Below are 25,094 nucleotides of genomic sequence, written 5' to 3'. Positions count from 1 at the left end.
ATAAAACAATGAGGCAAAATTTCATTTCACTATTACATAGATTAACATACTAATTAAATGATGCAACTAAATGACCAATAGAGATTAGTAAAAAATATCAAGATGAAACAAATCACTCTCAATAGAGGTTTCACATAGTTTTCAAGACCAAACGGGTTGACATAGTTTTATCCCTATAAAACTAATTTTATCCTATGAACCCCATTCCTCTTAAATAATATGTCATGCCATCTAAAATGCTAACATGCCACACCATTAAATGTAGAATAACCTGTACAACATCAGCATCGAGCTTTATGACTACGTCGACAAAAGCTATGTAATTAGTATTGGCTCCGGTGTCGTTGCATATGCTTATACCCTTTATTTTCTGTCATTAAAATTATGATGATCAATATTGTGTTCATGCTCGTTGCACTGAGATCATACCATCAATATATTGTCGATATTTTTCTAGATTAAATTAGTCCGAAAATCGCCAAAATCGTTTTTCCCTTTCTTCTACTAAAATATAAAATAAGTAGCTGAACGATAAGCTACGCTACCTGTATGGATAGGAACCGGACACCTCGTCGTCATACTCACAAGTCACAAACTCACAACAGAGGACCTCAACCACCAATCAGACACCTCTAGTAATTTAACCGCTTCCTTAACAAATTTTTTTATAGATAGTTTCATTGAATAAAATTGTTTATAGATAGATTCATTGAATAAAATTGTTGGTAGTACTAGAAGATATTAGCAGTTTGTAAGCGTTTCTCTGCTGGTAATAACATGGAAAGTTTTGTATGCATCAAACAAGATAAGCTACTGGCATACATAATGCAGGCACAGAGGCAGTAGTACAGCTTGTTCCACGTCTATTTTACCCTGATCTACGAATCCTTCTTCGCTTCACCCTGTTGCTGCTGCTGCTGCTGCTTCGAGTGCGCGCGTGCGCCGCCGTCATCCTCATGGTCGTTGCCGAGATAGTATCTCCTGAGTGCCCTGGGCAGGTAGAAGGGCAGCAGGAAGGCGAAGAGGTTGAGCCCCCAGAAGGCGAGGTTGGCTGCCGCGAGCGCCCTGCCGGCCACCACCCGCCGCGGCGGCACGGGCGGGCCGCGCCCGAGGTCGTCCCGCTCCTGCAGCTCCTGGCGCAGCCACTCGGACGCCGCGAACATCCTGCGCGCGCTGTACATCACGGGCACGGCGGCCCTGACGGGGAGCGAGAAGGTGCCGGGCCACGCCGCCGCGATGCCCTCGGTGAACACCTGCGCGGAGAGGAGGAACGCGTGCGGGGCCGCGGCGGCGACGCCGGCCGTGTCCCCGGCCCGGAGGCCGTCGAGGATGTAGAGCGCCGGGAGCGCGGCGCCGACGACGAACCCCACCGCGGTGTGCAAGGCGAGGCGGAGCCGCCCGCCGACGCCCGGGAAGACGGGCGCGGCCGGGTTGGGCTTCCCCGGGCGCTGCGGGAAGGCGAGCCAGGCGAGGACGAGGAGGTAGGGGGGGAGGAGCACCGCGAAGGCGATCTCCGAGAGCGGGACCGTGGTGGAGAAGGCAAGCACGGCCGCCGCGCCCAGCGTGTTGAGCTGCTTGATGGAGAAGAGGTAGTAGTGGTGGTGCGGGCGCGTCGTCGGCGACGTGGGCGTCGGGTGCAGCGGCGGCGGGGGCGCGCCCATGGATGGCAGCGTGATGCCGCCCCCCGCCGTCGGGCCGACGCCGCCTGACATGGCCTGAGGCGCTCGGAGCGGGAGCGGGAGCAGGAGCGGCGTGCGGCTCGCGGGCTTGGCTGGATGCTGGAAGCGGTCGGTAACTGGCCAACTGCTGATTGCTGAACGAAGGAGGCGTTCGGGTTCTAGAGAGCGGTGAGCCGGTGAGGTTTAGACGGAGGAGGCTGGCGCTGGCGCGGGAGGACGTGTGGCACGCCGCGGTGGCCAGGCAAGCGGCGGCGTGCCGCGTGGGCTGGGAGGGATTTGTGTGTTGGATTATTTTACCCGCCTCGAGAGAAAAAAAAACTCGACAAGTCGACACCGCAGCAGCGAGAGGCAAGCTGCAAACGGCGTGACGTGGGCACGTCCTTGAAACTAGGATACATATGGTTATTATAGTATAAAACAAAAAGAATGGTACACGTACACATGTTGAGAGTTGGTATGAGCAGCATTGCATACCTCCACGCCGTCGCAAATAAAACGAAGGCTACGGATATGTTTGGTTGTCTGGCCCAACGCACGACCAGGACCATTTGAAACAAGGTTCGCATGTTTGGTATCCTCGTTCAACTTGGGAGCCTGGCTGAGGCGAGCCATATCTCATTCTGTGGCCAGGCCCATTTGAAACACACGTTTTTTCCTTCACGGGTGAGCCTGGCCGTGCTTGCCTAGTAAAAGTGCTAGGGTTCTTCTCACTAGTCGCAGCCTCCGCCGCGGCTCTCGCCTCTCGGAGCAAAAGCTGTGTGTCCGCTCCTCCTGGTGATCCCGGAGCCAGTCCTCGCCGCACCGCGCTGTGTCCGCTCCTCCTGGTGTTCCTCTCCTCCTGGTGATCCCGCACCGTGTTGTGTCCGCTCCATCTTCCTCCGCCGCCACGCTCATCACCGGTGAGGACTACCCTCTTCCTCTCCTTCTCCCTCTCCCTCTCCCTGTGGTTCACTACCGGGTCGTCGGTGAAGGGCGAACGACGCCATGCCGGCGGATCCATGCAGGGCTGGATCCACAAAAGCTGGATCCATGGAGGGTTGGATCTCTTTGTAGGGCTGGATCCGTGGAGGGAGTGCACGTCGCTCGTCGCCTAGCTCGAGGTCCACGTCCACCACCGCGCTCGTCGGTTAAGGTTTCGTGATCTCACTACTGCATTCACTGCAGGTGCGAGGGCATGTCTACCTACCCGAGGACCTACGATCTCATCCATGCGGACTCGATGTTCACCCTATACAAGAACAGGTAACAAAAATCATTAGTTGACGAACGGACCTGCATCAGGCAGGAAGACGCAGGGACTAATGCATTTTGGTATGCGGTTCTGCTTTGCTTTTGCAAAGGTGCGAGATGGACCGCATCCTTCTGGAGATGGACAGGATCCTGAGGCCCAGGGGCACGGTGATCATCAGGGAAGACGTGGACTTGCTGGTGAAGGTCAAGAGCCTGGCGAACGGGATCAGTAGAAGGACTGTCAAGTAAAATTCTCAATGTTGATAAGCATTTTTCATGTTTGGATTTTGTCGGCGTTTCGACCCCGGGGGGTCCCTGAACCGACGAGTAAATTGTCACTGCGTGTCACAGCCCAGATGGGTCGGCGCGAGACGGGACACAAAGGGGGGAGAACAGCGAGGGGAAACCGCGGCCTTCGTGTTGTCCTGCGCCCAGGGCGGCTGGGTGCGCTTGCAGTAGGGGGTTACAAGCGTTCGCGCGGGAGAGAGAGAGAGAGAGCCTTACGCGTCGGCCCGTCCTCCCGCGCGGCCAGCCTCTTCGTACGAGAGCCCTGGACCTTCCTTTTATAGACGTAAGGAGAGGGCCCAGGTGTACGATGGGGGTGTAGCAATGTGCTAACGTGTCTAGCATAGAGGAGCTAGAGCCCTAAGTACATGCCGTCGTGGCAGTCGGAGAGGTTTTGGCACCCTGTTCATGTGATGTCGTGGTCGTCGGAGGAGCGCTGGAGCCCTGCGGAAGTACAACTGTCAGGGCTGTCGGGTCCTTGCTGACGTCTCCTTGCTAACATAAGGGACTGGGAGCTGCCGCCGTCATGGAGCGTGCGAGGTGTCATCATTACTTGTTTACTGGGGTGAGCCAGATGGGACGCCGGTCTTGTTCCTCATAGCCTGAGCTAGCTAGGGGTAGGGTAATGATGGCCCCCCTGGCGACGTGGCTGGTCCAAACCCGAGTTTGGGCGAGGTGGCGACTCCTCCGAGGTCGCTGAGTCCGAGCCCTGGGGTCGGGCGAGGTGGAGTTCGTCGTCTTCCGGAGCTGAGGCCGAGTTCGAGCCCTGGGTCGGGCGAGGCGGAGTTCGTCGTCTTCTGGAGCCGAGGCCGAGTCCAAGCCCTGGGGTCAGGCGAGGCGGAGTTCGTCATCTTCCGGAGCTGAGGTCGAGTCCGAGCCCTGGGGTCGGGCAAGGCGAAGTTCGTCGTCTTCCGGAGCCGAGGTCGAGTCCGAGCCCTAGGGTCGGGCGAGGCGGAGTTCGTCGTCTTCCGGAGCCGAGGTCGAGTCCGAGCCCTGGGGTCGGGCGAGGCAGAGTTCGTCGTCTTCCGGAGCCGAGGTCAAGTCCGAGCCCTGGGGTCGGGTGAGGCGGAGTCCATCTTCCGAGGCCGAGACGGGGGCCGAGCCCTGGGGTCGGGCGAGGCGGAGCTTCCTATGTCGCCCGAGGCTGGACTTAGCCGCTGTCGACCTCACTCTGGCGAGTGGCACGGCAGTCGGAGCAGGGCAGGCGGCGCTGTATTCCTGTTAGGTCGGTCAGCGGAGCGGCGAAGTGACTGCGGTCACTTCGGCCTTGTCGACTGGAGCACGCGTCAGGATAAGATGTCAGGCGATCCTTGCATTAAATGCTCCTGTGATACGGTCGGTTGGCGTGGCGATCTGGCCAAGGTTGCTTCTCTGCGAAGACTGGGCCTCGGGCGAGCCGAAGGTGTGTCCATTCCTTGAGGGGGCCCTCGGGCGAGACGTGAATCCTCCGGGGTCGGCTGCCTTTGCCCGAGGCTGGGCTCGGGCGAGGCGAGATCGTGTCCCTTGAGTGGATTGAGCCTTGACCTTAATCGCGCCCATCAGGCCTTTGCAGCTTTGTGCTGATGGGGGTTACCAGCTGAGATTAGGAGTCTTGGGGGTACCCCTGATTATGGTCCCCGACAGTAGCCCCTGAGCCTCGAAGGGAGTGTTGGCACTCGCTTGGAGGCTTTTGTCGCACTTTTTTGCAAGGGGACCGGCCTTTCTCGGTTGCATTTTATTCCGATGGGTGCGCGCGAGCGCACCTGCCGGGTGTAGCCCCCGAGGCCTCGGAGGAGTGTTTTGACTCCTTCGAGGTCTTAGTGCCTTTCGTGATGGCTCGGCCGGTTTGGTCGTTCCCTCATGCGAACTGGCCGTAGCCCGGGTGCATAGTCGAGTCCCAAGTTCTCGGGCTGGTATGTTGACGCTGTCAACGGTTTGGCCAGAGCCGGGTTCACGAGAGTAGCCCTTGAGCCTTCACACAGAGCGAGAGGACGGTCAAGGACAGATTCGGCTTTTTTCATACGCCCCTGCGTTGCCTTTCCGCAAGGAGGAGGGGGGGAAAGCGCCATGCTGCCCTCGGAGGGCGCCGAACATGGTGTCTCCAGTGAGTTGCTAGCGGGTAATCCGAGTGGACGCCCGTGCCCCATTCGTTAGGGGTCGGCTAGTGGCCCGGAGACGCGCTCCAAAAGTACCTGCGGGTGATTCACTGGACCCGGTCCCCTTTTGATGGGGTCCGAGGGCTCGATGCCTCCCTCTGGTGGGATTCCGTTACGAAAATCGCTCCCACTGGTCTCGGAAATGTCCTAGGGTACCTCAAAAGCATAGCTCGAGCCTTGGTTATGTATCGAACGTACCCAGGGTCATCCCTCGCTTTGCGTGCTCTGAGGCGGCTGTCGAACCCTTCGGGGGCCAGCCTACAAACCCCTGATCAGTAGTGGGCGCGGAGCCCGAGTGGCCTGAGGCGGCCGTTGAACCCTTCTGAGGGGCCAGCCTTCGAACCTCTGACCAGTAATGGGCGCAGAGCCCGAGTGCTCTGAGGCGGCTGTCGAACCCTTCCGAGGGGCCAGCCTTCGAACCTCTAATCAGTAGGGGGGCTCGAGGCCCGTTTCCTTCGTGGAGAAGGATCCCTTTCGGAGTATCCCCTTTCCCGGTCCCTGTAGCAAGAGAGAGAAAGGGGAAGAGGAAAAGGATACTATCGGTGTTTTGAAACCCGGGGGGTCCCTGGACCGACGAGTGAATTGTTGCCGCGTGCCCCAGCCCAGATGGGTCGGCGTGAGGCGGAACGCGAAGGGGGGAGAAGCAGCCGGAGGGAGATAGGCGTGGGAGGTGGAACCCGCGGCCTTCGTGTTAGCCCCGCGCCCAGGTTGGGTGCGCTTGCAGTAGGGGGTTACAAGCGTCCACGCGGGAGGGAGCGAGCGGCCTTGCGCGAGCACCGTCCCGTCCTTCCCCGCGCGGCCAACCCTCTGTAAGAGGGCCCTAGACCTCCCTTTTATAGGCGTAAGGAGAGGATCCAGGTGTACAATGGGGGTGTAGCAGTGTGCCAACGTGTCTAGCGGAGGAGAGCTAGCGCTTTAAGTACATGCCATCGTGGCAGCCGGAGAGGTTTTGGCACCCAGTTCGTGTGGTGTCGTGGCCGTCGGAGGAGTGCTGGAGTCTGGCGGAAGGACAGCTGTCGGGGCTGTCAAGTCCTTGCTGACGTCCTCTTGCTTCCGTAAGGGGGCTGAGAGCCGCCGTCGTCATGGAGCGTGCGGGGCGCCATCATTACTCGTATAGTGGAGCGAGCCAGATTGGACGCCAGTCTTGTTCCCCGTAGCCTGAGTCAGCTCGGGGTAGGGTAATGATGGCGCCTCCTGTTGACGTGGTCGGTCCGTGCCCTAGGTTGGGCGAGGTGGAGGCTCCTCCGAGGTCGAGGTCGAGTCTGTCTTCCAAGGTCGAGGTCAAGTCCGAGCCCCCGGGTCGGACAAGGCGGAGACCGTCGGCTGAGGCCAGGGCGGAGTCCGAGCCCTAGGGTCGGGCGAAGCGGAGTTCGTCGTCCTTCGGGGCTGAGCCCGAGTCCGAGCCATGGGGTCGGGCGAAGCGGAGTTCGTCGTCTTCCGGTGTTGAGCCCGAGTCTGAGCCCTGGGGTCGGGCGAAGCGGAGTTCGTCGTCTTCCGGGGCCGAGCCCGAGTCCGAGCCCTGGGGTCGGGCGGAGCGGAGTTCATCGTCTTCCGAGGCTGAGCCCGAGTCCGAGCCCTGGGGTCAGGCGAAGCGGAGTTCGTCGTCTTCCAGGGCCGAGCCCGAGTCCGAGCCCTGGGGTCGGGCGGAGCGGAGTTCGTCGTCTTCCGGGGCTGAGCCCGAGTCCGAGCCTTGGGGTCGGGCGAAGCGGAGTTCGTCATCTTCCGGGGCTGAGCCCGAGTCCGAGCCCTGGGGTCGGGCGAAGCGGAGTTCGTCGTCTTCTGGGGCTGAGCCCGAGTCCGAGCCCTAGGGTCGGGCGAAGCGGAGTTCGTCGTCTTCCGGGGCTGAGCCCAAGTCCGAGCCCTGGGGTCGGGCGAAGCGGAGTTTCCTATGACGCCTGAGGCCAGTCTTGGCTGCTGTCAACCTCACTCTGCCGAGTGGCTCAGCAGTCGGAGCGGCGCAGGCGACGCTGTCCTCTTGTCAGACTGGTCAGTGGAGCGGCGAAGTGACTGCGGTCACTTCGGCTCTGCCGACTGGAGGGCGTGCGTCAGGATAAAGGTGTCAGGCCACCTTTGCATTAAATGCCCCTGCGATTTGGTCGGTTGGCGTGGCGATTTGGCCAAGGTTGCTTCTTGGTGAAGACTGGGCCTCGGGCGAGCCGAAGGTGTGTCCGTTGCTGGAGAGGGTCCTCGGGTGAGACGTAGATCCTCCGGGGTCGGCTGCCCTTGCTCGAGGCTGGGCTCGGGCGAGGCGTGATCGCGTCCCTCGAATGGACCGATCCTTGGCTTAATCGCACCCATCAGGCCTTTGCAGCTTTGTGCTGATGGGGGTTACCAACTGAGATTTAGGAGTCTTGAGGGTACCCCTAATTATGGTCCCCGACAGTAGCCCCCGAGCCTCGAAGGGAGTGTTAATACTCGCTTGGAGGCTTTTGCCGCACTTTTTTGCAAGGGGACCAGCCTTTTTTGGTTGCATTTTGTTCCAGTGGGTGCGCGCGAGCGCACCCGCCGGGTGTAGCCCCCGAGGCCTCGGAGGAGTAGTTTGACTCCTTCGAGGTCTTAGTGCGTTTCGCAACACTTCGGCTGGTCTGGTTGTTCCCTCATGCGAGCTGGCCGTAGCCCGGGTGCACGGTCGGGTCCCAAGTTCTCGGGCTGGTATGTTGACGCTGTCAACGGTTTGGCCGGAGCCGGGTTTGCGAGAGCAGCCCCCGAGCCTCTGCACAGGGCGAGAGGACGGTCAAGGACAGACTCGACTTTTTTTACATACGCCCCTGCGTCGCCTTTCCGCAAGGAGGGGGGGGGGGGGGAAGCGCCATGTTGCCATCGGAGGGCGCCGAACATGGTGTCTCCGGTGAGCTGCTGGCGGGTAATCCGAGTGGACGCCCGTGCCCCATTTGTTAGGGGTCGGCTAGAGGCCCGGAGGCGCGCTCCAAAAGTACCTGCGGGTGATCTGCCGGACCCGGTCCCCTTTTGACGGGGTCCGAGGGCTCGATGCCTCCCTCTGATGGGATTCCGTTACAAGATCGTTCCCGCTAGTCTCGGAAATGTCCTAGGGTACCTCGGGAGCATAGCCCGAGCCTTGGTTATGTATCGAACATACCCAGGGTCATCCCTCGCTCTGTGTCTGAGGCGACTGTGAACCCTTCGAGGGCCAGCCTACGAACCCCTTATCAGTAGTGGGCGCGGAGCCCGAGTGGCATGAGGCGGCCGTTGAACCCTTTCGAGGGGCCGACCATCGAACCTCTAACCAGTAGTGGGCGCAGAACCCAAGTGCTCTGAGGCGGCCATTGAACCCCTCCGAGGGGCTAGCCTTTGAACCTCTGATCAGTAGGGAGGCTCGGGGCCTGTTTCCTTCACGAAGAAGGATCCTTTTCGGGGTATCCCCCTTTCCCGGTCCCTGTTGTAAGAGAGAGAAAGAGGAAAAGGAAAAGGATACGAAATCGAATGACGTGGCGTACCTTTTTGACGCGATCATTATGGCGAAGGCGAAGCGTCGCTTGCTTCTCCTGCCTGAGGCGCCGCCTGTCCCACCGCGGAGTTAATGCGACGGGGCGAGTGGTTCGCGAGGCGGTCGTTGCGCGTGTGCGAGCCGTTCGAGGAACAGAACACGGGCGCGCTGTCTTCACGCCGTGAGAGAGGGTTCTCTCGCTGCCCCTGGATGGGACGTAAGCTTGGCTGACGACGTGACCGCTGCTCCTGCCCGCCTGCCACCGCCATTACTGCCGGCCCATCTTTGGCCGTATTGACCGTCGCGCCTGGCTGGCACTGCTGGGTCATACGCAGGGTTGCCTCGAGTCGCGGTACTGGTTCCGCAGTCGAGGAGGCGCGGTAGTGGCGCGAGGGGCGGTGCAGTTGCTCGCACGTAGCAACCGGCGAGCCAGTTGCATGACGTGTGGGCCTGGGCCTCCATGCTGGGCGCGTTGGAGTCGAAGGGGCACGCCCACTTGGCGCGGTTGCATGCCGATTGCGTGGCTATCCACCCTTTCACCCGCTGGTCTGGGCGAAAGTGGAGGAATGCTTGTAACCGCTGGGTAGTTGCATGCCCTGCGCGTGGCGGTTTGGCTCCTTCTGCCCTGGACCAGCTTGCATGACGCGTGGGGCCCAGCTCCCGTGTCATAGGGGGAGGACCTTGGAGCGTGTTGGAGAAGACTCAGCCCGCGACGGCTGGGGACACGAGTAGGGAGAGTCGCCTTTAAAAGGAGGGTGACCTCCTTGAAAGGCGGCCATGTCTTCGCGCTCCCTTATGCACCATGTCTTTCCACCTTCCGAGCCCCCGGATGGGGGACGCCCGCAATCCTTCCGCCTTGCCGTTGGAGGAACGCAACTTCGTGGAAGTTGGTACCTTTCAGCCATCGTTCGGCTTCAAGGATTTTCATCAGGCAGCCCGGTGATAGTCGCCTAGAGGGGGGGGGGGGTGAATAGGGCGAAACTGAAATTTACAAATATAAACACAACTACAAGCCGGGTTAGCGTTAGTAATAAAGAAACGAGTCCGCGAGAGAGGGCGCAAAACAAATCCCAAGCGAATAAGCAAGTGAGACACGGAGATTTGTTTTACCGAGGTTCGGTTCTTGCAAACCTACTCCCCGTTGAGGAGGCCACAAAGGCCGGGTCTCTTTCAACCCTTCCCTCTCTCAAACGATCCCTCGGACCGAGTGAGCTTTCTCTTCTCAATCACTTGGAACACAAAGTTCCCACAAGGACCACCACAAGATTGGTGTCTCTTGCCTCAATTACAAGTGAGTTTGATTGCAAAGAAAAGATCAAGAAAGAAGAAAGCAATCCAAGCGCAAGAGCTCAAAAGAACACAAGCAAATCGCTCTCTCTAGTCACTATTGTGTCGTGTGGAATTTGGAGAGGATTTGATCTCTTTGGTGTGTCTAGAATTGAATGCTAGAGCTCTTGTAGTAGTTGGGAAGTGGAAAACTTGGATGCAATGAATGGTGGGGTGGTTGGGGTATTTATAGCCCCAACCACCAAACTTGACCGTTGGCTGGGCTGTCTGTTCGGTGGCGCACCGGACAGTCCGGTGCACACCGGACAGTCCGGTGCCCCCTGCCACGTCATCACTGCCGTTGGATTCTGACCGTTGGAGCTTCTGACATGTGGGCCCGCCTGGGTGTCCGGTGCACACCGGACACCTACTGTTCCTTGTCCGGTGTGCCAGTATGGGCGGCAGAGAGCCGTTGGCGCGGAGGTAGCCGTTGCACCTTAGTCGCACCGGACAGTCCGGTGCACACCGGACAGTCCGGTGAATTTTAGTGGACGAGCCGTTGCTTTTCCCGAAGCTGGCGAGTTCCTGAGGCCGACCTCCCTTGGCGCACCGGACACTGTCCGGTGTACACCGGACAGTCCGGTGAATTATAGCCGAGTCGCCTCTGGGAATTCCCGAAGGTGGCGAGTTTGAGTCTGAGTCCCCCTGGTGCACCGGACATGTCCGGTGGCACACCGGACAGTCCGGTGCGCCAGACCAGGGTTGCCTTCGGTTGCCCCTTTGCTCCTTTGTTGAATCCAAAACTTGGTCTTTTTATTGGCTGAGTGTGAACCTTTTACACCTGTATAATCTATGCACTTGGGCAAACTAGTTAGTCCAATTATTTGTGTTGGACAATTCAACCACCAAAATTAATTAGGGACTAGGTGTAAGACTAATTCCCTTTCAATCTCCCCCTTTTTGGTGATTGATGCCAACACAAACCAAAGCAAATATAGAAGTGCATAATTGAACTAGTTTGCATAATGTAAGTATAAAGGTTGCTTGGAATTGAGCCAATATTAATACTTACAAGATATGCATGGATTGTTTCTTTCTTATTTATAACATTTTGGACCACGCTTGCACCACATGTTTTGTTTTTGCAAACTCTTTTGTAAATCCTTTTCAAAGTTCTTTTGCAAATGGTCAAAGGTAAATGAATAGGATTTTGCAAAGCATTTTCAAATTTTTGAAATTTTCTCCCCCTGTTTCAAATGCTTTTCCTTTGACTAAACAAAACTCCCCCTAAAGGAGATCCTCCTCTTAGTGTTCAAGAGGGTTTTGATATATCATTTTGAAATACTACTTTCTCCCCTTTTTGAACACAATAGGAAAATCAATTGATAAATATTCAACACTAAGTTTTTGAAATTGGTGGTGGTGCGGTCCTTTTGCTTTGGGGCTCCTTTCTCCCCCTTTTTTGCATGAATCGCCAAAAACGGAATCAAGAGAGCCCTCGAAGTAGTTTCTTCCCCTTTGGTCATAAACAAATGAGTTAGGATTATACCAAAGACGAAGTCCTTTTGCTTTCTCCCCCAAGGATGGAGAGTGGTATGTAGCGACGGCGAAGGTTGAGTTACGGAGTGGAAGCCTTTTTGTCTTCGTCGAAGACTCCAATTCTCTTTCAATATACCTATGACTTGGTTTGAAATAGACTTGAAAACACATTAGTCATAGCATAGGAAGGGGATATGATCAAAGATATATAAATGAGCTGTGTGTGCAATCTAACAAAAGAAATTGCGCGAATCAAGAATATTGAGCTCATGCCTAAGTTTGTTAAAAGATTGTTCATCAAGAGGCTTGGTAAAGATATCGGCTAATTGATCTTTAGTGTTAATGTAAGAAATCTCGATATCTCCCTTTTGTTGGTGATCCCTAAGAAAATGATACCGAATGGCTATGTGTTTAGTGCGGCTATGCTCGACGGGATTGTCAGCCATTTTGATTGCACTCTCATTGTCACATAGCAAAGGGACTTTGGTTAATTTGTAACCGTAGTCCCGCAGGGTTTGCCTCATCCAAAGTAATTGCGCGCAACAATGACCTGCGGCAATGTACTCGGCTTCGGCGGTGGAAAGAGCAACCGAATTTTGCTTCTTTGAAGCCCAAGACACCAAGGATCTTCCCAAGAACTGGCAAGTCCCCGATGTGCTCTTCCTATTGATTTTACACCCCGCCCAATCAGCATCCGAATATCCAATCAAATCAAATGTGGATCCCCTGGGATACCAAAGCCCAAACTTAGGAGTATAAGCCAAATATCTCAAGATTCGTTTCACGGCCGTAAGGTGAGCTTCCTTAGGGTCGGCTTGGAATCTTGCACACATGCATACGGAAAGCATAATATCCGGTCGAGATGCACATAAGTAGAGTAAAGAACCTATCATCGACCGGTATACCTTTTGATCCACGGACTTACCTCCCATGTCGAGGTCGAGATGCCCATTTGTTCCCATGGGTGTCTTGATGGGTTTGGCATCCTTCATCCCAAACTTGGTTAGAATGTCTTGAGTGTACTTTGTTTGGCTGATGAAGGTGCCTTCTTGGAGTTGCTTCACTTGGAATCCTAGAAAATACTTCAACTCCCCCATCATAGACATCTCGAACTTCTGTGTCATGATCCTACTAAACTCTTCACATGTAGACTCGTTAGTAGACCCAAATATAATATCATCAACATAAATTTGGCATACAAACAAGTCATTTTTAAGAGTTTTAGTAAAGAGTGTAGGATCGGCTTTACCGACTTTGAAGCCATTAGCAATAAGGAAATCTCTAAGGCATTCATACCATGCTCTTGGGGCTTGCTTGAGCCCATAAAGCGCCTTAGAGAGCTTATAGACATGGTTAGGATACTCACTGTCTTCAAAGCCGGGAGGTTGCTCAACATAGACCTCTTCCTTGATTGGTCCATTGAGGAAGGCACTTTTCACGTCCATTTGATAAAGCTTAAAGCCATGGTAAGTAGCATAGGCTAATAATATGCGAATTGACTCAAGCCTAGCTACGGGTGCATAGGTTTCACCGAAATCCAAACCTTCGACTTGGGAGTATCCCTTGGCCACAAGTCGAGCTTTGTTCCTTGTCACCACACCATGCTCATCTTGCTTGTTGCGGAAAACCCATTTGGTTCCTACAACATTTTGATTAGGACGTGAAACCAAATGCCATACCTCATTTCTAGTGAAGTTGTTGAGCTCCTCTTGCATTGCCACCACCCAATCCGAATCTTGGAGAGCTTCCTCTACCCTGTGTGGCTCAATAGAGGAAACAAAAGAGTAATGTTCACAAAAATGAGCAACCCGAGATCTAGTAGTTACCCCCTTATGAATGTCGCCGAGGATGGTGTCGACGGGGTGATCTCGTTGGATTGCTTGGTGGACTCTTGGGTGTGGCGGCCTTGGTTCTTCCTCATCCTCCTTTTCTTGATCATTTGTATCTCCCCCTTGATCATTGCCATTATCTTGAGGTGGCTCATCTTCTTGATTTGTTCTTCATCAACTTGAGCCTCATCCTCATTTTGAGTTGGTGGAGATGCTTGCATGGAGGAGGACGGTTGATCTTGTGCATGTGGAGGCTCTTCGGATTCCTTAGGACACACATCCCCAATGGACATGTTCCTTAGCACTGTGCATGGAGCCTGTTCTTCACCTATCTCATCAAGATCAACTTGCTCTACTTGAGAGCCATTAGTTTCATCAAACACAACGTCACATGAGACTTCAACTAGTCCAGTGGACTTGTTAAAGACCCTATATGCCCTTGTGTTTGAGTCATAACCAAGTAAAAAGCCTTCTACAGTTTTAGGAGCAAATTTAGATTTTCTACCTCTTTTAACAAGAATAAAACATTTGCTACCAAAAACTCTAAAGTATGAAATGTTGGGCTTTTTACCGGTTAGGAGTTCATATGATGTCTTCTTGAGGATTCGGTGAAGATATAACCGGTTGATGGCGTAGCAAGCGGTGTTGACTGCCTCCGCCCAAAACCGATCCGAAGTCTTGTACTCATCAAGCATGGTCCTTGCCATGTCCAATAGAGTTCGATTCTTCCTCTCCACTACACCATTTTGTTGAGGGGTGTAGGGAGAAGAGAACTCATGCTTGATGCCCTCCTCCTCAAGAAAGCCTTCAATTTGAGAGTTCTTGAACTCCGTCCCGTTGTCGCTTCTTATTTTCTTGATCCTTAAGCTGAACTCATTTTGAGCCCGTCTCAAGAATCCCTTTAAGGTCTCTTGGGTTTGAGATTTTTCCTGTAAAAAGAATACCCAAGTGAAGCGAGAATAATCATCCACAATAACTAGACAGTACTTACTCCCGCCGATGCTTATGTAAGCAATCGGGCCGAATAGATCCATGTGGAGTAGCTCAAGTGGCCTGTCGGTCGTCATGATGTTCTTGTGTGGATGTTGGGTGCCAACTTGCTTCCCTGCTTGGCATGCGCTACAAATCCTGTCTTTCTCAAAATGAACATTTGTTAATCCTAAAATGTGTTCTCCCTTTAGAAGCTTGTGAAGATTCTTCATCCCAACATGGGCTAGTCGGCGGTGCCAGAGCCAACTGAAAGGGAAATGTGCCTTTGGGCCATTTCTAAGTATTTTGGTGATTGAGTGCAAACACAAGTGCTTAAATGTGAATCAATGCTCATGGATGAACAAAGTGCAAATCTTCAACAAAGGTATGTTTCTAAGTCTTAGTATATTGGTTTTGTGTACTAATATATTTATCTAAGTGTAAGAAACAGAAAGAAGAAGAAAAGAAAAGAAGTGGAGAGTGGCTGTGTGCAGCCAAAGGCTGTTTCGGGCTGGGGCACCGGACTGTCCGGTGTGCACCGGACAGTGTCCGGTGCGCCAGACCAGCGTGGAGCAAACCAGCCGCTCTCGGGTTTTTCTCCGGCGACTTCGGCTAAAATTCACCGGACTGTCCGGTGTGCACCGGACTGTCCGGTGAGCCAACGGTCGGCCGGGCCAACGGTCGGCCGCGCGATCGGCGCGCGACACGTGGCCGAGCCAACGGTCAGAAAGGTACACCGGACTGTCCGGTGTGCACCGGACTGTCCGGTGCGCCAGATCTGCAACGGTTGGCAACGGTCGGCTGCGCCTGTTAAGGAAAGAAATCGGGCACCGGACAGTGTCCGGTGTGCACCGGACTGTCCGGTGCGCCCGACGACAGAAGGCAAGGATGGCCTGCCAGATTTGTTCTTAACGGCTCCTAGCTGCCTTGGGGCTATAAAAGGGACCCCTAGGCGCATGGAGGAGAACAACAAGCAACCTTAGAGCAATCTTGATCATCCACACTCAGTCTTTGCGCATTTGTTTGTCATTCTAAGTGATTCGAGCTCCGTTCTAGTGAGAACTTTGAGATAGTCTTTTGAGCTCGATTCTTGGCCGTGTGTGTGCGCATTTTGCTGTGGATTTGTGTGTGTTGCTTCCCTCCCTTACTCCGTACTTCTTTGTGAAACTCTATTGTAAGGGCGAGAGACTCCAAGTTGTGGAGATTCCTCGCAAACGGGAAAAGAGCAAAGAAAAGAAGAACACCGTGGTATTCAAGTTGATCATTGGATCACTTGAGAGGAGTTGAGTGCAACTCTCGTCCGTTGGGACGCCACAACGTGGAGTAGGCAAGTTTTGTACTTGGCCGAACCACAGGATAACCACCGTGTCATCTCTGTGATTGCTTTCTTGTGGTTATTGTGTTTTGACTCCTCTCTAGCCACTTGGCAAGAACTGTGCTAACACTTAACAAGTTTTTGTGGCTATAAGTTTAAGTTTTACAGGATCACCTATTCACCCCCCCCTCTAGGTGCTCTCAATTGGTATCGGAGCCGTTCTCTTCGAGAAAGGGACTAACCGCCCGAAGAGATGGATCCTAAGGGGAAGGGAATCGTGATCAACGATAAGGAGAAGGAGTCCTTCGTCAATGAGCCCAAGATGACAAGCCTACCGACTCCGGCTCGGGTCATAGACGAAAGGAAGGGAAGAAGAAGAAGACGAGGCGCATCAAGGAGATCGTCTACTACGACGACAGTGATGAGTCTACATCTTCCCAAAAGGACAACGACCACAACGACTACGAGCAAAGGAAACCGGTCAATTCTAACTTTTCTTTTGACTACTCTCGTATTCCGCAAAGTTCAAATTCACATTTGCTTTCCATTCCACTCGGCAAGCCCCCACACTTTGATGGGGAGGACTACGGATTTTGGAGCCACAAAATGCGTAGTCACCTATTCTCTCTCCATCCTAGCATATGGGAGATTGTAGATAGTGGAATGCACTTTAATAGTTCGGATAGTCCTATATTCATTAATGAGCAAATCCATAAGAATGCACAAGCTACTACTGTTCTTCTAGCTTCATTGTGCAGGGATGAATATAACAAGGTGAGTGGCTTGGATAACGCCAAGCAAATCTGGGATACCCTCAAGATCTCTCATGAGGGAAATGACGCTACCTTGCTCACCAAAATGGAGTTGGTGGAGGGCGAGCTTGGACGGTTCGCGATGATAAGGGGCGAGGAGCCAACTCAAACATACAACCGGCTCAAGACCCTTATCAACAAAATAAGGAGCTACGGAAGCACGCGATGGACGGACCACGACGTTGTCCGCCTAATGCTAAGGTCCTTTACCGTTCTTGATCCTCATTTGGTGAATAATATTCGTGAGAATCCCAGGTACACCAAAATGTCGCCCGAAGAAATTCTTGGGAAGTTCGTAAGCGGGCGAATGATGATCAAAGAGGCAAGATACGTGGACGACGCGTTGAACGGTCCCATCCATGAGCCTCAACCCATTGCTCTCAAGGCAACAAGGAGCAAAGAAGCGCTACCAAGCAAGGTGGCGCAAGTTGAGGCGGCCGGGCTAAATAATGAGGAGATGGCCCTCATCATTAAGCGCTTCAAGACAGTGCTAAAAGGTCACAAAGGGCAGCCAAGCAAGACCAAGACGAAGGGGAAGCGTTCATGCTTCAAGTGCGGTAAGATTGGTCATTTTATCGCTAACTGCCCCGATAATGATAGTGACCAGGAAAAAGGAAACAAGAGGGAAAAGAAGAAGCACTACAAGAAGGCAAAGGGCGAGGCGCATCTAGGCAAGGAGTGGGACTCGGATTGCTCCTCTTCCGACTCCGACAATGAAGGACTCGCCGCCACCGCCTTCAACAAATCAACCCTCTTCCCCAACGAGCGTCACACATGCCTTATGGCAAGGGAGAAGAAGGTATGTACTCGCAACACTACCTATGCTTCTTCAAGTGAGGACGAATCTAGTGATGAGGATGAAGTAGATTATTCATGTTTGTTCAAGGGCTTAGATAGATCTAAGATAGACAAAATTAATGAATTAATTGATGCCTTGAATGAAAAGAATATACTTTTAGAAAAGCAAGAGGATTTATTATATGAAGAACATGATAAGTTTGTAGAGGCTCAAAAATCCCTTGCATTAGAAATTAAGAGAAATGAAATGCTTGCTTGTAAAGTGTCAACATGCCATGATTCTATTTCTAACTTAAAGAGCATAAACAATGATTTAAATGCTAAACTAGTAGAAGCAAATAAATCCAACTCTTGTGTTGAATATGTTGAAATGTGCACTAGGTGTAAGGATATTGATATTAATGCTTGCAGCGAACACCTAATTTCAATTTCCAAGCTCAATGATGAATTAGTTAGTCTTAATGATCAACTTAAGACTAGCAAAAGTAATTTTGATAAACTAAAATTTGCTAGGGATGCCTACACGGTTGGTAGACACCCCTCAATTAAGGATGGACTTGGCTTCAAGAGGGAAGTCAAGAACTTAACAAGCCATAAGGCTCCCATTCCCACTAAGGAGAAAGGGAAGGCTCCTATGGCTACTAGTGCTAAAAGGAACCATGCCTTTTTATATCATGATAGGAGATATTCTAGAAATGCTTTTAGAGGTCATGATGTTTTTGGTTCACATGCTTATGACTCTTATGCTATGACTGCTTCTAGTTCTCATGTTATGCCTGGTAGAAATGTGCTTAGAAGAAATGTTGTTCATCAAATGCCTAGGAGAAATGTTGTTCATAATGCTCCTAGGAAAGTAGTGAATGAACCTTCTACAATTTACTGTGCTTTAAATGCTTCCTTTGCTATTTGTAGAAAGGATAAGAAAATTGTTGCTAGGAAGTTAGGGGCAAAATGCAAGGGAGACAAAACTTGCATTTGGGTCCCTAAGGATATTTGCACTAACCTTGTAGGACCCAACATGAGTTGGGTACCTAAGACCCAAGCCTAAATTTGCCTTGCAGGTTTATGCATCCGGGGGTTCAAGCTGGATTATCGACAGCGGATGCACAAACCATATGACGGGGGAGAAGAAGATGTTCACCTCCTACGTCAAGAATAAGGATTCCCAAGATTCAATCATATTCGGTGATGGGAATCAAGGCAAGGTAAAAGGGTTAGGTAAAATTGCAATTTCTAATGAGCACTCTATCTCTAATGTGTTTTTAGTAGAGTCTCTTGGTTATAATTTGCTATCTGTTAGTCAATTATGCAACATGGGGTATAACTGTCTATTTACAAATGTAGATGTGTCTGTCTTTAGAAGAAGTGATGGTTCACTAGCTTTTAAGGGTGTATTAGACGGCAAACTTTATTTAGTTGATTTTGCAAAAGAAGAGGTCGGTCTAGATGCATGCTTAATAGCTAAGACTAGCATGGGCTGGCTGTGGCATCGCCGCTTAGCACATGTGGGGATGAAGAACCTTCACAAGCTTCTAAAGGGAGAACACGTGATAGGTCTAACTAATGTTCAATTCGAAAAAGATAGACCTTGTGCAGCTTGTCAAGCAGGGAAACAGGTGGGAGGCTCTCATCACACCAAGAATGTGATGACCACTTCAAGACCCCTGGAGTTGCTGCATATGGATCTCTTCGGACCCGTCGCCTATCTGAGCATAGGAGGGAGTAAGTATGGTCTAGTTATTGTTGATGACTTTTCCCGCTTCACTTGGGTGTTCTTTTTGCAGGATAAGTCTGAAACCCAAGGGACCCTCAAGCGCTTCCTCAGGAGAGCTCAAAATGAGTTTGAGCTCAAGGTGAAGAAGATAAGGAGCGACAACGGGTCCGAGTTCAAGAACCTTCAAGTGGAGGAGTTCCTTGAAGAGGAAGGGATCAAGCACGAGTTCTCCGCTCCCTACACACCACAGCAAAATGGTGTGGTAGAGAGGAAGAACAGGACGCTCATCGACATGGCGAGGACGATGCTAGGAGAGTTCAAGACCCCCGAATACTTTTGGACGGAAGCCGTAAACACGGCTTGCCACGCCATCAATAGGGTCTACCTTCATCGCCTCCTCAAGAAGACGTCGTATGAGCTACTAACCGGTAACAAACCCAATGTATCCTACTTTCGTGTATTTGGGAGCAAGTGCTACATTCTAGTGAAGAAGGGTAGAAATTCTAAATTTGCTCCCAAAGCTGTAGAAGGGTTTTTGTTAGGTTATGACTCAAATACAAAGGCGTATAGAGTCTTCAACAAATCATCGGGTTTGGTTGAAGTCTCTAGCGACGTTGTATTTGATGAGACTAATGGCTCTCCAAGAGAGCAAGTTGTTGATCTTGATGATGTAGATGAAGAAGATGTTCCAACGGCCGCTATGCGCACCATGGCGATTGGTGATGTGCGACCACAGGAACACTTGGAGCAAGATCAGCCTTCTTCCTCAACCATGGTGCATCCCCCAACCCAAGATGACGAACAGGTACCTCAAGTGGAGGCGTGTGATCAAGGGGGAGCACAAGATGATCATGTGATGGAGGAAGAAGCGCAACCGGCACCTCCAACCCAAGTTCGAGCGATGATTCAAAGGGATCATCCCGTCGACCAAATTCTGGGTGACATTAGCAAGGGAGTAACTACTCGATCTCGATTAGTTAATTTTTGTGAGCATTACTCCTTCGTCTCTTCTACTGAGCCTTTCAGGGTAGAGGAGGCCTTGCTAGATCCGGACTGGGTGTTGGCCATGCAGGAGGAGCTCAACAACTTCAAAAGGAATGAAGTTTGGACACTAGTGCCTCGTCCGAAGCAAAATGTTGTGGGAACCAAGTGGGTGTTCTGCAACAAACAGGACGAGCACGGGGTGGTGACGAGAAACAAGGCTCGACTTGTGGCAAAAGGTTATGCCCAAGTCGCAGGTTTGGATTTCGAGGAGACTTTTGCTCCTGTGGCTAGGCTAGAGTCAATTCGAATCTTGCTAGCATATGCCGCTCACCATTCTTTCAGGTTGTACCAAATGGATGTGAAGAGCGCTTTCCTCAACGGGCCAATCAAGGAGGAGGTGTACGTGGAGCAACCCCCTGGCTTCGAGGATGATCGGTACCCCGACCATGTGTGTAAGCTCTCTAAGGCGCTCTATGGACTTAAGCAAGCCCCAAGAGCATGGTATGAATGTCTTAGAGATTTCTTAATTGTTAATGCTTTCAAGGTTGGGAAAGCCGATCCAACTCTTTTTACAAAGACATGTGATGGTGATTTGTTTGTGTGCCAAATTTATGTCGACGACATAATATTTGGTTCAACTAACCAAAAGTCTTGTGAAGAGTTTAGCAGGGTGATGACGCAGAAATTCGAGATGTCGATGATGGGCGAGTTGAACTACTTCCTTGGGTTCCAAGTGAAGCAACTCAAGGACGGCACCTTCATCTCCCAAACGAAGTACACGCAAGATCTACTAAAGCGGTTTGGGATGAAGGACGCCAAGCCCGCAAAGACGCCGATGGGAACCGACGGACACACCGACCTCAACAAAGGAGGTAAGTCCGTTGATCAAAAAGCATACCGGTCAATGATAGGTTCTTTGCTTTATTTATGTGCTAGTAGACCGGACATTATGCTTAGCGTATGCATGTGTGCTAGATTTCAATCCGATCCTAAGGAGTGTCACTTAGTGGCGGTGAAGCGAATTCTTAGATATTTGGTTGCTACGCCTTGCTTCGGGCTCTGGTATCCAAAGGGGTCTACCTTTGACTTAGTTGGATACTCAGATTCCGACTATGCTGGATGTAAGGTCGATAGGAAGAGCACATCGGGGACGTGCCAATTCTTAGGAAGGTCCCTGGTGTCATGGAACTCTAAGAAACAAACTTCCGTTGCCCTATCCACCGCTGAGGCCGAGTATGTTGCCGCAGGACAGTGTTGCGCGCAACTACTTTGGATGAGGCAAACCCTCCGGGACTTTGGCTACAATCTGAGCAAAGTCCCACTCCTATGTGATAATGAGAGTGCTATCCGCATGGCGGAAAATCCTGTTGAGCACAGCCGCACAAAGCACATAGACATCCGGCATCACTTTTTGAGAGACCACCAGCAAAAGGGAGATATCGAAGTGTTTCATGTTAGCACCGAGAACCAGCTAGCCGATATCTTCACTAAGCCTCTAGATGAGAAGACCTTTTGCAGGTTGCGTAGTGAGCTCAATGTCTTAGATTCGCGGAACTTGGATTGAATTGTAGCATACATATGTTTATGCCTTTGATCATGTTCATTCTGCATTTTGTTGCTTATTGTGGTGCTCAAGTTGTACAAACACTCCCTGGACCTCACAAGTCCGTTGCAAAGTGATGCACATGTTTAGGGGGAGATGTGTTACAACTTGACCCTTTGAGACTAACCATTTGCTTGAGTTTGCTTGATTTAGTCTCGAAGGTGAATTGAAAGGGGAAAGGTGAACTTGGTCCATGCAAGACTTCCACTGCACTCCGATGAGAGGGTAACTTATTCCAAGTTCATCTCTATGATCTTATTGCCTTTGTACTCTTAATTGAAGATTTTGGTGAGGCAATGGGGTTAAAGGGCCAAGATTGATCCCGTTTTGGTGCTTGATGCCAAAGGGGGAGAAAATAAAGGCCAAAGCAATAGATGGATCAGCTACCACTTGAGAGATTTTGAAAATAGTAGAATAGAGTTTTTGTTTTGTTAAACTCTTTTATTGTCTCTTATTGTCTCTCTTGTCAAAAGTGGTTTCTTGTGGGGAGAAGTGTTGATTATGGGAAATAGGGAGAGTTTTTGAAATCTTTGATCAATCTCTTTTGGAATGACTCTCTTTATGCCTCAACATGTGTGGTTGACATAGAAATAGAGATTTGAGTTTGATTTGCAAAAACAAACCAAGTGGTGGCAAAGGATGATCCATATATGCCAAAATTGAATCAAAACCAATTTGAGTTTTTATTTGAAGTGATTTTGCACTTGTTCTAGTTGCTTTATGTTGTGTTGGCATAAATCACCAAAAAGGGGGAGATTGAAAGGGAAATGTGCCTTTGGGCCATTTCTAAGTATTTTGGTGATTGAGTGCAAACACAAGTGCTTAAATGTGAATCAATGCTCATGGATGAACAAAGTGCAAATCTTCAACAAAGGTATGTTTCTAAGTCTTAGTATATTGGTTTTGTGTACTAATATATTTATCTAAGTGTAAGAAATAGAAAGAAGAAGAAAAGAAAAGAAGTGGAGAGTGGCTGTGTGCAGCCAAAGGCTGTTTCGGGCTGGGGCACCGGACTGTCCGGTGTGCACCGGACAGTGTCCGGTGCGCCAGACCAGCGTGGAGCAAACCAGCCGCTCTCGGGTTTTTCTCCGGCGACTTCGGCTAAAATTCACCGGACTGTCCGGTGTGCACCGGACTGTCCGGTGAGCCAACGGTCGGCCGCGCGATCGGCGCGCGACACGTGGCCGAGCCAACGGTCAGAAAGGTACACCGGACTGTCCGGTGTGCACCGGACTGTCCGGTGCGCCAGATCTGCAACGGTTGGCAACGGTCGGCTGCGCCTGTTAAGGAAAGAAATCGGGCACCGGACAGTGTCCGGTGTGCACCGGACTGTCCGGTGCGCCCGACGACAGAAGGCAAGGATGGCCTGCCAGATTTGTTCTTAACGGCTCCTAGCTGCCTTGGGGCTATAAAAGGGACCCCTAGGCGCATGGAGGAGAACAACAAGCAACCTTAGAGCAATCTTGATCATCCACACTCAGTCTTTGCGCATTTGTTTGTCATTCTAAGTGATTCGAGCTCCGTTCTAGTGAGAACTTTGAGATAGTCTTTTGAGCTCGATTCTTGGCCGTGTGTGTGCGCATTTTGCTGTGGATTTGTGTGTGTTGCTTCCCTCCCTTACTCCGTACTTCTTTGTGAAACTCTATTGTAAGGGCGAGAGACTCCAAGTTGTGGAGATTCCTCGCAAACGGGAAAAGAGCAAAGAAAAGAAGAACACCGTGGTATTCAAGTTGATCATTGGATCACTTGAGAGGAGTTGAGTGCAACTCTCGTCCGTTGGGACGCCACAACGTGGAGTAGGCAAGTTTTGTACTTGGCCGAACCACGGGATAACCATCGTGTCATCTCTGTGATTGCTTTCTTGTGGTTATTGTGTTTTGACTCCTCTCTAGCCACTTGGCAAGAACTGTGCTAACACTTAACAAGTTTTTGTGGCTATAAGTTTAAGTTTTACAGGATCACCTATTCACCCCCCCCTCTAGGTGCTCTCACCAACCCATGTTAGTCTTAGCAATTAAGCAAGTGTCGAGTTCAGCTCTATCAAAATCTACCAAGTATAGCTGACCCTCTAATACTCCCTTAAATGCTATTGAATCATCACTTCTTCTAAAGACAGTGACACCTATATCAGTGAATAGACAGTTGTAGCCCATTTGACATAATTGAGATACAGAAAGCAAGTTGTAATCTAAAGAATCAACAAGAAAAACATTGGAAATGGAATGATCAGGAGATATAGCAATTTTACCCAAACCTTTGACCAAACCTTGATTTCCATCCCCGAATGTGATCGCTCTTTGGGGATCTTGGTTTTTCTCATATGAGGAGAACATCTTTTTCTCCCCAGTTATGTGATTTGTGCACCCGCTGTCGAGTATCCAACTTGAGCCCCCGGATGCATAAACCTACAACACAATTTTAGTTCTTGACTTTAGGTACCCAAATGGTTTTGGGTCCTTTGGCATTAGACACAAGAACTTTGGGTACCCAAACACAAGTCTTGGAGCCCTTGTGCTTGCCCCCAACATATTTGGCAACTACTTTGCCGGATTTGTTAGTCAACACATAAGATGCATCAAAAGTTTTAAATGAAATGTTATGATCATTTGATGCACTAGGAGTTTTCTTTCTAGGCAATTTAGCATGGGTTGGTTGCCTAGAGCTAGATGTCTCACCCTTATACATGAAAGCATGATTAGGGCCAGAGTGAGACTTCCTAGAATGAATTCTCCTAATTTTGCTCTCGGGATAACCGGCAGGGTATAAAATGTAACCCTCGTTATCCTGAGGCATGGGAGCCTTGCCCTTAACAAAGTTGGACAATCTCTTAGGAGGGGCACTAATTTTGACATTGTCTCCCCTTTGGAAGCCAATGCCATCCTTAATGCCCGGGCGTCTCCCATTATAAAGCATGCTACGAGCAAATTTAAATTTTTCATTTTCCAAGTTGTGCTCGGCAATTTTAGCATCTAGTTTTGCTATATGATCATTTTGTTGTTTAATTAAAGCCATATGATCATGAATAGCATTAATATCAACATCTCTACATCTAGTACAAATAGATACATGCTCAATAATAGATGTAGAGGGTTTGCAAGAATTAAGTTCAACAATCTTAGCATGAAGAATATCATTTTTATCTCTAAGATCGGCAATTGTAATTTTGCAAACATCAAAATCTTTAGCCTTAGCAATCAAATTTTCATTCTCTAATCTAAGGCTAGCAAGAGAAATGTTTAATTCTTCAATCCTAGCAAGCAAATCATCATTATTATCTCTAGGATTGGGAATTGAAACATTACAAACATGTGAAACAACCTTAGCATTTAAGCTAGCATTTTCATGTCTAAGGTTGTCAATCATCTCACGGCAAGTGCTTAGCTCACTAGATAGTTTTTCACATTTCTCAATTTCTAGAGCATAAGCATTTTTAACCTTAACATGTTTCTTGTTTTCTTTAATTAGACAATCCTCTTGGGAATCCAAAAGGT

At 50.8% G+C, this 25,094-nt stretch overlaps 2 protein-coding genes across 3 annotated transcripts in view; one reads left to right on the top strand and one right to left on the bottom strand.

Moving 5' to 3' along the window:
* Nucleotides 1-764: 764 nt before the first annotated feature.
* On the bottom strand, nt 765-1,830 carry LOC100274912 (uncharacterized). Its single transcript, NM_001374280.1, has one exon. The coding sequence runs from the start codon at nt 1,710-1,712 to the stop codon at nt 879-881; it is 834 nt and encodes a 277-aa protein (NP_001361209.1). The 5' UTR covers nt 1,713-1,830; the 3' UTR covers nt 765-878.
* Nucleotides 1,831-2,275: 445 nt separating this feature from the next.
* LOC103637623 (probable methyltransferase PMT15) overlaps nt 2,276-25,094 on the top strand; it is a 68,130-nt gene continuing 45,311 nt past the window's right edge. The window contains exons 1-4 of one of the 2 annotated variants that reach the window (XM_008659924.4): nt 2,276-2,578; nt 2,684-2,779; nt 2,844-2,921; nt 3,020-3,154. In XM_008659924.4, coding sequence (XP_008658146.1) covers nt 2,854-2,921; nt 3,020-3,154 — 203 coding nt within the window. In that variant the 5' untranslated portion in view covers nt 2,276-2,578; nt 2,684-2,779; nt 2,844-2,853. The remainder of the gene's footprint in view (nt 2,579-2,683; nt 2,780-2,843; nt 2,922-3,019; nt 3,155-25,094) is intronic. The other variant, XM_008659925.4, reaches the window with a different exon arrangement.

The sequence above is a fragment of the Zea mays genome, chromosome 1 (assembly GCF_902167145.1).
Source record: "Zea mays cultivar B73 chromosome 1, Zm-B73-REFERENCE-NAM-5.0, whole genome shotgun sequence".
NCBI lineage: Eukaryota > Viridiplantae > Streptophyta > Magnoliopsida > Poales > Poaceae > Zea > Zea mays.
This window is presented reverse-complemented; position numbering and strand designations above follow the sequence as displayed.